The 12,941-nt window shown below is 40.5% G+C and overlaps 1 protein-coding gene across 1 annotated transcript; it reads left to right on the plus strand.

Moving 5' to 3' along the window:
- The first annotated feature begins 9,872 nt into the window (after positions 1–9,872).
- LOC125532549 (vacuolar protein sorting-associated protein 60.1-like) lies at positions 9,873–12,248 on the plus strand. Its single transcript, XM_087534264.1, has 8 exons — positions 9,873–9,909; positions 10,192–10,269; positions 10,689–10,723; positions 10,773–10,838; positions 10,925–11,010; positions 11,140–11,248; positions 11,558–11,698; positions 12,189–12,248. Exons 1-8 carry the CDS (start codon positions 9,873–9,875, stop codon positions 12,246–12,248), a joined length of 612 nt encoding a protein of 203 aa, XP_087390390.1.
- Positions 12,249–12,941: the final 693 nt, after the last annotated feature.

The raw sequence follows: 12,941 nt of genomic DNA on the forward strand, positions 1-12,941 counted from the left end.
ATGATTATAAGGAAATAAATAATAACTTTATTATTGCCTCTAGGGCATATTTCCTTCAGTCTCCCACTTGCACTAGAGTCAATAATCTAGATTACACAGTAATGATTCTAACACCCATGGAGCCTTGGTGTTGATCATGTTTTGCTCGTGGAAGAGGCCTAGTCAACGGGTCTGCAATATTCAGATCCGTATGTATCTTGCAAATCTCTATGTCTCCCACCTGGACTAGATCCCGGATGGAATTGAAGCGTCTCTTGATGTGTTTGGTTCTCTTGTGAAATCTGGATTCCTTTGCCAAGGCAATTGCACCAGTATTGTCACAAAAGATTTTCATTGGACCCGATGCACTAGGTATGACACCTAGATCGGATATGAACTCCTTCATCCAGACTCCTTCATTTGCTGCTTCCGAAGCAGCTATGTACTCCGCTTCACATGTAGATCCCACTACAACGCTTTGTTTAGAACTGCACCAACTTACAGCCCCACCGTTTAATGTAAACACGTATCCGGTTTGCGATTTAGAATCGTCCGGATCAGTGTCAAAGCTTGCATCAACGTAACATTTTACGATGAGTTCTTTGTCACCTCCATATATGAGAAACATATCCTTAGTCCTTTTCAGGTATTTCAGGATGTTCTTGACCGCTGTCCAGTGATCCACTCCTGGATTACTTTGGTACCTCCCTGCTAGACTTATAGCAAGGCACACATCAGGTCTGGTACACAACATTGCATACATGATAGATCCTATGGCTGATGCATAGGGAACATCTTTCATATTCTCTCTATCTTCTGAAGTGGTCGGGCATTGAGTCTTACTCAACTTCACACCTTGTAACACAGGCAAGAACCCTTTCTTTGCTTGATCCATTTTGAACTTCTTCAAAATTTTGTCAAGGTATGTGGTTTGTTAAAGTCCAATTAAGCGTCTTGATCTATCTCTATAGATCTTAATGCCTAATATGTAAGCAGCTTCACCGAGGTCTTTCATAGAAAAACTTTTATTCAAGTATCCCTTTATGCTATCTAGAAATTCTACATCATTTCCAATTAGTAATATGTCATCCACATATAATATCAGAAATGCTACAGAGCTCCCACTCACTTTCTTGTAAATACAGGCTTCTCCAAAAGTCTGTATAAAACCAAATGCTTTGATCACACTATCAAAACGTTTATTCCAACTCCGAGAGGCTTGCACCAGTCCATAAATGGATCGCTGGAGCTTGCACACTTTGTTAGCTCCCTTTGGATCGACAAAACCTTCTGGTTGCATCATATACAACTCTTCTTCTAGAAATCCATTCAGGAATGCAGTTTTGACATCCATCTGCCAAATTTCATAATCATAAAATGCGGCAATTGCTAACATGATTCGGACAGACATAAGCATCGCTACGGGTGAGAAGGTCTCATCGTAGTCAATCCCTTGAACTTGCCAAAAACCTTTTGCGACAAGTCGAGCTTTGTAGACAGTAATATTACCGTCAGCGTCAGTCTTCTTCTTGAAGATCCATTTATTCTCAATTGCTTGCCGATCATCAGGCAAGTCAACCAAAGTCCATACTTTGTTCTCATACATGGATCCCATCTCAGATTTCATGGCTTCAAGCCACTTTGCGGAATCTGGGCTCACCATCGCTCTTCATAGTTCGTAGGTTCATCATGATCTAGTAGCATGACTTCCAGAACAGGATTACCGTACCACTCTGGCGCGGATCTTACTCTGGTTGATCTACGAGGTTCAGTAGTATCTTGTTCTGAAGTTTCATGATCATCATCATTAGCTTCCTCGCTAACTGATGTAGGTGTCGCAGAAACAGTTTTCTGTGATGTACTACTTTCCAATAAGGGAGTAGGTACAGTTACCTCGTCAAGTTCTACTTTCCTCCCACTCACTTCTTTCGAGAGAAACTCCTTCTCCAGAAAGTTTCCGAATTTAGCAACAAAAGTCTTGCCTTCGGATCTGTGATAGAAGGTGTATCCAATAGTTTCCTTTGGATATCCTATGAAGACACATTTCTCCGATTTGGGTTCGAGCTTATCAGGTTGAAGCTTTTTCACATAAGCATCGCAGCCCCAAACTTTTAGAAATGACAACTTTGGTTTCTTGCCAAACCACAGTTCATAAGGCGTCGTCTCAATGGATTTTGATGGTGCCCTATTTAATGTGAATGCAGCTGTCTCTAGAGCATATCCCCAAAACGATAGCGGTAAATCAGTAAGAGATATCATAGATCGCACCATATCTAGTAAAGTACGATTACGACGTTCGGACACACCATTACGCTGTGGTGTTCCGGGTGGCGTGAGTTGCGAAACTATTCCACAATTTTTCAAATGTACACCAAACTCGTAACTCAAATATTCTCCTCCACGATCAGATCGTAGAAACTTTATTTTCTTGTTACGATGATTTTCCACTTCACTCTGAAATTCTTTGAACTTTTCAAATGTTTCAGACTTATGTTTCATTAAGTAGATATACCTGTATCTGCTTAAATCATCTGTGAAGGTGAGAAAATAATGATATCCGCCACGAGCTTCAATATTCATCAGACCACATACATCTGTATGTATGATTTCCAAGAAATCTGTTGCTCTCTCCATAGTACTGGAGAACGGTGTTTTAGTCATCTTGCCCATGAGGCACGGTTCGCAAGTACCAAGCGATTCATAATCAAGTGGTTCCAAAAGCCCATCAGTATGGAGTTTCTTCATGCGCTTTACACCGATATGACCTAAACGGCAGTGCCACAAATAAGTTGCACTATCATTATCAACTCTGCATCTTTTGGCTTCAACATTATGAATATGTGTATCACTACTCTCAAGATTCAATAAGAATAGACCACTCTTCAAGGGTGCATGACCATAAAAGATATTACTCATATAAATAGAACAACCATTATTCTCTGATTTAAATGAATAACCGTCTCGCATTAAACAAGATCCAGATATAATGTTCATGCTTAACGCTGGCACCAAATAACAATTATTTTGGTCTAATACTAATCCCGAAGGTAGATGTAGAGGTAGCGTGCCGACCGCGATCACATCGACTTTGGAACCGTTTCCCACGCGCATCGTCACCTCGTCCTTAGCCAATCTTCGCTTAATCCGTAGTCCCTGTTTCGAGTTGCAAATATTAGCAACATAACCAATATCAAATACCCAGGTGCTACTGCGAGCATTGGTAAGGTACACATCAATAACATGTATATCACATATACCTTTGTTCACCTTGCCATCCTTCTTATCCACCAAATACTTGGGGCAGTTCCGCTTCCAGTGACCAGTTTGCTTGCAATAGAAGCACTCAGTTTCAGGCTTAGGTCCAGGTTTGGGTTTCTTCTCTTGAGTAGCAACTTGCTTGCCGTTCTTTTTGAAGTTCCCCTTCTTCTTCCCTTTGCCCTTTTTCTTGAAACTAGTGGTCTTGTTGACCATCAACACTTGATGCTCCTTCTTGATTTCTACCTCCGCAGCTTTTAGCATCGCGAAGAGCTCGGGAATAGTCTTGTTCACCCCTTGCATATTATAGTTCATCACGAAGCTCTTGTAGCTTGGTGGCAGTGATTGGAGAATTCTGTCAATGACGCAATCATCTGGAAGATTAACTCCCAATTGAATCAAGTGATTATTATACCCAGACATTTTGAGTATATGCTCACTGACAGAACTGTTCTCCTCCATCTTGCAGCTATAGAACTTATTGGAGACTTCATATCTCTCAATCCGGGCATTTGCTTGAAATATTAACTTCAACTCTTGGAACATCTCATATGCTCCATGACGTTCAAAACGTCGTTGAAGTCCCGATTCTAATCCGTAAAGCATGGCACACTGAACTATCGAGTAGTCATCAGCTTTGCTCTGCCAGACGTTCATAACATCTGGTGTTGCTCTAGCAGCAGGCCTGGCACCCAGCGGTGCTTCCAGGACGTAATTCTTCTGTGCAGCAATGAGGATAATCCTCAAATTACGGACCCAGTCCGTGTAATTGCTACCATCATCTTTCAACTTTGCTTTCTCAAAAACGCATTAAAATTCAACGGAACAACAGCACGAGCCATCTATCTACAATCATCATAAACAAGCAAGATACTATCAGGGACTAAGTTCATGATAAATTTAAGTTCAATTAATCATATTACTTAAGAACTCCCACTTAGATAGACATCTCTCTAATCCTCTAAGTGATCACGTGATCCAAATCAACTAAACCATGTCCGATCATCACGTGAGATGGAGTAGTTTCATTGGTGAACATCATTATGTTGATCATATCTACTATATGATTCACGCTCGACCTTTCGGTCTCCGTGTTCTGAGGCCATATCTGTATATGCTTGGCTCGTCAAGTATAACCTGAGCATTCCGTGTGTGCAACTGTTTTGCACCCGTTGTATTTGAACGTAGAGCCTATCACACCCGATCATCACGTGGTGTCTCAGCACAAAGAACTTTCGCAACGGTGCATACTCAGGGAGAACACTTCTTGATAATTTAGTGAGAGATCATCTTATAATGCTACCGTCAATCAAAGCAAGATAAGATGCATAAAAGATAAACATCACATGCAATCAATATAAGTGATATGATATGGCCATCATCATCTTGTGCTTGTGATCTCCATCTCCGAAGCACCGTCGTGATCACCATCGTCACCGGCGTGACACCTTGATCTCCATCGTAGCATCGTTGTCGTCTCGCCAAGCTTGTGCTTCTACGACTATCGCTACCGTTTAGTGATAAAGTAAAGCATTACATCGCGATTGCCGGTTGGCTCCTGCCGGTTGCCGATAACTCGGTTACAAAACATGATCATCTCATACAATAAAATTCAGCATCATGTCTTGACCATATCACATCACAACATGCCCTGCAAAAACAAGTTAGACGTCCTCTACTTTGTTGTTGCAAGTTTTATGTGGCTGCTACGGGCTTAAGTAAGAACCAATCTCACCTACGCATCAAAACCACAACGATAGTTTGTCAATTTGACTCCGTTTTAACCTTCGCAAGGACCGGGCGTAGCCACACTTGGTTCAACTAAAGTTGGAGAAACTGTCACCCACAAGCCACCTCTGTGCAAAGCACGTCGGGAGAACCGGTCTCGCGTAAGCGTACGCGTAATGTCGGTATGGGCCGCTTCATCCAACAATACCGCCGAACCAAAGTATGACATGCTGGTAGGCAGTATGACTTATATCGCCCACAACTCACTTGTGTTCTACTCGTGCATATAACATCAACATATAAAACCTAGGCTCGGATGCCACTGTTGGGTTTCGTAGTAATTTCAAAAAATTTCCTACGCACACGCAAGATCATGTGATGCATAGAAACGAGGGGGGGAGTGTGATCTACATACCTAGTAGATCGACAATGGAAGCGTTTGGTTGATGTAGTCGTACGTCTTCACGATCCGACCGATCAAGCACCGAAACTACGGCACCTCCGAGTTCTAGCACACGTTCAGCTCGATGACGATCCCCGGACTCCGATCCAGCAAAATGTCGGGGAAGAGTTCCGTCAGCACGACGGCGTGGTGACGATCTTGATGCACTACAGCAGCAGGGCTTCGCCTAAACTCCGCTACAGTATTATCGAGGACTATGGTGGCTGGGGGCGCCGCACACGGCTAAGGAATAGATCACGTGGATCAACTTGTGTGTTTCAGGGTGCCTCTGCCTCAGTATATAAAGGACCAAAGGGGGGAGGATGGCCGGCCACATAGGGCACGCCAGGAGAGTCCTACTCCCTCTGGGAGTAGGATCCCCCCCCCCCAATCCTAGTTGGAATAGGACTTGTGGAGGGGGGAAAAGAGAGAGAGGGGCCGGCCCCCTCTCCTTGTCCAATTCGGACCAAGGGAGGGGAGGGGCGCGCGGCCCATGTAGGGCTGCCTCTTCTCTTTTCCACTAAGGCCCATCATGGCCCATTTAGCTCCCGGGGGGTTCCGGTAACCTCCCGGTACTCCGGTAAAATCCCGGTTTCACCCGGAACACTTCCGGTATCCAAACATAGGCTTCCAATATATCAATCTTTATGTCTCGACCATTTCGAGACTCCTCGTCATGTCCGTGATCACATCCGGGACTCCGAACAACCTTCGGTACATCAAAATGCATAAACTCATAATAAAACAGTCATCGTAACCTTAAGCGTGCGGACCCTACGGGTTCGAGAACAATGTAGACATGACCGAGACATGTCTCCGGTCAATAACCAATAGCGGGACCTGGATGCCCATATGGGCTCCTACATATTCTACGAAGATCTTTATCGGTCAGACCGCATAACAACATACATTGTTCCCTTTGTCATCGGTATGTTACTTGCCCGAGATTCGATCGTCAGTATTCCAATACCTAGTTCAATCTCGTTACCGGCAAGTCTCTTTACTCGTTCTGTAATACACCATCCCGCAACTAACTCATTTAGTTTCAATGCTTGCAAGGCTTAAGTGATGTGCATTACCGAGAGGGCCCAGAGATACCTCTCCGACAATTGGAGTGACAAAACCTAATCTCGAAATGCGCCAACCCAACATGTACCTTTGGAGACACCTGTAGTACTCCTTTATAATCACCCAGTTACGTTGTGACGTTTGGTAGTACCCAAAGTGTTCATCCGGTAAACGGGAGTTGCATAATCTCATAGTTATAGGAACATGTATAAGTCATGAAGAAAGCAATAGCAACATACTAAACGATCGGGTGCTAAGCTAATGGAATGGGTCATGTCAATCAGATCATTCTCTTAATGATGTGATCCCGTTAATCAAATAACAACTCATTGTTCATGGTTAGGAAACATAACCATCCTTGATTAACGAGCTAGTCAAGTAGAGGCATACTAGTGACACTTTGTTTGTCTATGTATTCACACATGTATTATGTTTCCGGTTAATACAATTCTAGCATGAATAATAAACATTTATCATGATTATAAGGAAATAAATAATAACTTTATTATTGCCTCTAGGGCATATTTCCTTCAACACCACCTATAGACATGGGACCATTGGCTGACCTGGCTACAAAAAATACTATATGTACCCTATTGACAATACCATTTGTTGGACTGACTCACAAATTTCATCATTCACCATTCTACAATCTAGGGCCACGACACCAAGATAATTAATCCTCACGATCTCATGATACGTCCATTTTGCATCATGTTTTTATATCGATATTTATTGCATTATGGGATGTTATTACACATTATGTCAAAATACTTATGCCTATCTTCTCTTATTTTACAAGGTTTACATGAAGAGGGAGAATGCCGGCAGCTGGAATTCTGGGCTGGAAAAGGAGCAAATATTAGAGACCTATTCTGCACAGCTCCAAAAGTCCTGAAACTCCATGGAAGTCAGTTTCAGAATATATAAAAAATATTGGGCGAAGAAAGCACCAGAGGGGGGGCACGCACCATCCACGAGGGTGGGGGGGCACGCCCCCTTGCCTCGTGGGCCCCCTGGCAGGCCTCCGGTGCCCATCTTTGGCTATATGAAGTCTTTCGCCCTGGAAAAAAAATCATAAGCAAGCTCTCGGGATGAACCTCCGCCGCCACAAGGCGGAACCTTGGCAGAACCAATCTAGGGCTCCACCGGAGCTGTTCTGCCGGGGAAACATCCTTCCGGGAGGGGGAAATCATCTCCATCAATCCTCTCATCGAGAGGGGGTCAATCTCCATCAACATCTTCACCAGCACCATGTCATCTCAAACCCTAGTTCATCTCTTGTATCCAATTTTTGTCCCAAAACCTCAGATTGGTATCTGTGGGTTGCTAGTAGTGTTGATTACTCCTTATAGTTGATGCTAGTTGGTTTATTTGGTGGAAGATCATATGTTCAGATCCTTTATGCATATTAATACCCCTCTGATTATGAACATGAATATGATTTGTGAATAGTTACGTTTGTTTCTAAGGACATGGGAGAAGTCTTGCTATAAGTAGTTACTTCTTGCGCTGTTTTCGGACCATCATTTTGTGTGGTGTAGACTACTTCAGCCCGTCGTAATTGTGAGGTCCATCACGGGCACCAAATCGTAGAGCCTGGCACGCACACACAGTTGACTAGAATTGCCTTCGCCAAGCGCGAGAGCTATATCACAACTGATGTATGTCGTTTTTTGCTAGCGTTACGACGTCAATCACCTACAGGCGTGTCTAGCGGGCCAGTCCATTGAGCGGAAGCATTCCCAAAAGTTTTGGGAAGCTTCCAAATGGTCTTTTCTTCTCTATGTTTTTTGCTAGTTTTTTTTACCCGGTTTCTATTTCTACCTTTTCTTTTTCTTCTTTGGTTTCTTTCTTTTTCGTTTCCGTTCTTCTCTTTTACTTTTTCCTTTTTAAATATATGACTTTGAAATAATAGTTTTATTTTCTACTATTTTTTCCTCCTAGTTTTATTACCTTTTATGTTTAATTTTCTTTTCTTTTCTTTTTTAATTTCAAAATTTTCTATAAATGTTCAGATATTCTAAATTGTTCATGTTTTTATGAAAAAAATCACCTTTTTCAAATCATTTTTTTATTTTACCAAAATATGTTCAAAATTTAAAATTTTAATCACAATTTCAAGAAATTTTCAAAAAGTTTTCACATTTCTAAAAAATTGTTCGAGACATCAAAAATTATTTGGGATTTTTAAATATTGTTCACCATAAAACATAAAATGATCAATGTAGTTAAAAATTATGCACCGTATATTAAGGAAATTTCATTGTAGACGAATAAAATGTTCATTGCATATTTAATAATTTTTCAGTGTGATTTTGTAAAATTGTTAACCGTATATAAAATGTTCATTTTATATAAATAAAATGTTCATTTTATATAAATAAAATGTTCAACAAAATATATAATTAATTGCTAAGTGTGTATTTTTTCAAAAAGTAATTTGAATTTTTTTCACTTTTTCAAAATTTGGATAGAATTTCGATTTTTTGCTTGGATTTAAAAAAAAATCGTGTTCTCAACATTTATTCGTGTTTTCAAAGAGTTCAATCATTAAAAAATTACAATTTTTGGAGAAAAAGAAAACAACCCACACACTAGCTCGCGCTGGCTTGCTGGCTAGCACTCGCTGACCTATTTAGGGGTGACCAGCGAGGGACTCGTACGCTAGCGCTTGCTAAAAGCGATGGATAGTAGCGCCAGAGCTATATTTTTCAAATGCTCTACTATTTTTTGTGTACACACTGAATATTTTTCAAATGCATGATGAACATTTTATAAAATACGTCTTTGAACATGTTTTGGAACACATGATAACCATTTTTCAAGTACATGTTTAATATTTCTCAATACATGTGAAACATTTTCAGGATACAACTTGATAATTTTGTAATTGCATGATGAATATTTTTTAAATACACATTGAATGTTTTCTGAATACGCGTTGGACATTTTCCATATACATGCAAACATTTTTTTAATTATATGTTGAGCATGGACAAACTTGTTTTTTGAAATTTCATGAACATAATTTTGTTAAAAGTGTGAACATTTTAAAATGTCACAAACATTTTTATTGTATGGTGTGGTTTGTTTTAAACCATATGAAAAAAAATTGTACTGCATGAGAATTTTTGGAACTCCCGAACATTTTTCTGAATTGTACGAACATTTTTTAAAAGCGCAAGAACATAATCTTTTACATTCGCCAAAACAATTTTATATTACACATTGAACATTCTTTAGAAACTACTGGTAAACCACGGCACTTATTTTGGGATGGATGATTTTTTTCTATATATATCTACATATCTACAGTAGTAGGAGTAGATTTTAGTGCATTTTTGGAATATAAGCATAAGTAAAAAAAAAGCCTCACGCTGGAAAAAAAAGCCTGTAAATGGGCATCCAGGCCATCGCTGCGGAGTACTCCCTCCGTTCGGAATTACTTGTCTCGGAAATGAATGTATCTAGAACTAAAATACGTCTAGATATATTCATTTCCGCGACAAGTAATTCCGAACGGAGGGAGTACCTGCCAAGTTGTGCCGTCTCGAAACTGCGACGACCGACACCCTCGACCCCCGGTGCTCGTTTCCGCCGCCTCGTGCAACTTCTGGTGATTGATGCCACGGATGAAGCGAACTCTCGTTGTTGTTGTTGTTGTTGTTGTTGTTGTTGTTGTTGTTGTTGTTGTTGTTGTTGTTGTCTTGCTGCAGATTTTGGTAGCTTGAGCATCGATTTCAGCCAGGGACAGGAAGAGGATTCGGAGGAGAGAGGCGGCCAGGGCCATAAAGGTCAGCGGCTCCCGCACACCACATGTTCGATGAAACGTCCACAACGCGCTGCAGCAACGTCTTCCTCTCCTCTCTTGCCGGCAAGTCACCATCCAAATAGGTTATCCGAGAAGGGAGAAGGCATAGCTGAATCCTGGCCGAATCTAGTTGAGGTTCTTTCATACACGTTTCGATTTTTTTTCTCTTCTTTAGAATAGCTCATTTTTGTATGTTTCAAAAATTTCTTGTAGGTAAAGGTTGTATTCTTGTCTACTTAGGTTGCTTGTACAAACTAGGGTGTGCTGACTTGGAAGGCTCACAAGTTCTTAACATGCATGTAGTACATGACAGAAGCGAAATGCTATTATTCCTCCATATTCTTAACTTGGAAGGCTCCAGGCCTTAGTTAAGACTTAAATATGGAGCTGATTATCCTGTAGCATTTAATCATTCCATTTCTGTGACACAAGCCTATGTAAGTATGCTGCTCTAATCTGTATGCTCCAACTGTGCTCTCCCTGCAGAACCAAACTTATAATCTCAACCAAGTTGGTTTCGCATCAGAGGGAATTATCGATGCTCAACAGACTGTATGTTGCCTTGGTTTCCTATCTAGTTCATGATAGATTCTGATTCTATCTCCCAAACTTATGTGGAAGTGCCTTCCATTTAACAGATCACTGCCATGAAGGCTGCCAGTAAAGAGCCGAAAGGTATCATGAAGACTGTCAGGATCAAAGATATAGATATATGCATCATCCTGTTGTTTACCAGATTCTTCATGTTTTCAAGATCTTCAACTTAAATACATTTTCATTTGATTTTTATTATTCCTGTATAATTTTGTTTGAATCACATCTGAATCCATGGATGTTTTTCAAATATATAGAGAATGCAAGATGAGATGGTGGATCTTATGGATGTGAGCAATGAGATACAAGAAACTCTTGGTAGAAGCTACAAGGTCCCAGATGACATTGATGAGGAGGACTTATGGGGGGTATGGCTCTTATTTGCTAGTCGGTTATTCTTAGATAATTCAAATGCCACATATGGTCACCTTAAAGATACCGAGGTGACTAGTTCCCTTACAGCGGTTGCCAGCTCAGAACCAATCCTCTATCGAAATTTCATAGTTGAATTTGAACCAGCAAACTCTCCAGTTTATACCAGTCTTAGGTATCATCTGAAAAATTTTGTTGGCATTTTTGTAAAACTTCAGTGGGGTTTCCCGCATGTATGTGTTAATTTACAGGCAAGCCGCTTCTCTGTTTTTCTGTTCTCATTTTCTGTATTGCAAAATGCAGAGCTTGATGCTTTGGAAGCCGATATGGACTTTTATTTGAATTTAGTCCCATTGTACCTCCAACTAGACAACGAGACAGATCTTGATTCTGAGCTTAACTTACCTGCTGCACCCAGTGGTCACATTCTAGCAAATTGGCAGCAGGTATGTCAATTGCGAGACTGACTAGTTTCTGTCCACACTGTTTATGGTGCTGATATCCCTAGGGAAATTGATGGCTCATGTCATTTCCCATGCAATCATTGTGTTTGAAGCTTTAAATGGGTTTCTTTTATCCTGTCACATGATCTAATTGACACTTTGACTGGCTAGATACTTGATATCATTATGAAAGCATTTATTAACTCATGTCTATTTCGGGCTCGATTTCATGATACATGACTATGTTATTGATGTGAAAATTTTGAGCTTATTCTAGATTGATCTTAATAGTAAAAGAAACACATAGAAGGGGAACATGCAAACCTTTTTTGTGCCAAACATTTATTCTATAATGGATTTGATCTTGGACTTTAAAGTCTCTGTTGAACATCTCAAAAAATTCACATACTTTACTTTGCTTGAGCCCCCCCTGTTTGTGTACACTTGTCAACCAGTAGACTAATTCTCTGCTCACTTATGTCTATTGGTGCAGGAGGATGAACTGGGACTGCCTACGGTGCCACAACACCGACACATATCAATTCATACTTAAAAGTAATACAAAAAAACTATGGTGTAGGTTTGATCTCAATGTAAATGTCCGGCGCTATGTTTGTGCATGCAATTTGTTGAACGGTGTCTCTTTTCCATTGTTTTGGAATAATAATAGTGGAGCTGTTTTATGTATTGTTGTACATCCTGTTATTAGCATGCCTGTGATTGCACTAGCTGAGTTGAATTGGTATCTAGTTTTCTGATGAAAAAATTATGGGATATTGCTAGCTCTCATGTTGTTTGTCACCTTGGGATTTTCTTCATATCATATCATCTCATCGTCTTTTAAGTTTACATTAGGCATGAAGAAAAAGAAGGCTGTATCTTTGTTCCATGTTAATCTCGCTAACCAATGCTTGAAATTAAGTGTAGTAGTTTTTTTTCCATCCTAAGGGCAAGGACTACATATTCCAGGATACAATGCTCCAACGTAAGGACAATAACTCCATACTCCTGCCCTACAACCCTCTGTAAGGTCTTTTACATAGTATTGAGTTAATTTTCCATTTTTATGCACCTAGCTCTGCATTTATACATTCATTCATTCCTGTCTACACTCGACCACTTGATCTTAGTGATTGTTCCTGCTTGGTCCAAGGTATTTTACAGTAAAGCGGTAAAGCGTGATCGCTTATATTGCGTCAGTTTTGGATTCTGATTTTTTTCATCCTCGGGTTCATGGGAACAATAG

Source organism: Triticum urartu, chromosome 1A, assembly GCF_056163025.1.
Source record: "Triticum urartu cultivar PI428250 chromosome 1A, HENAU_Tu73, whole genome shotgun sequence".
Classification (NCBI taxonomy): Eukaryota; Viridiplantae; Streptophyta; class Magnoliopsida; order Poales; family Poaceae; genus Triticum; species Triticum urartu.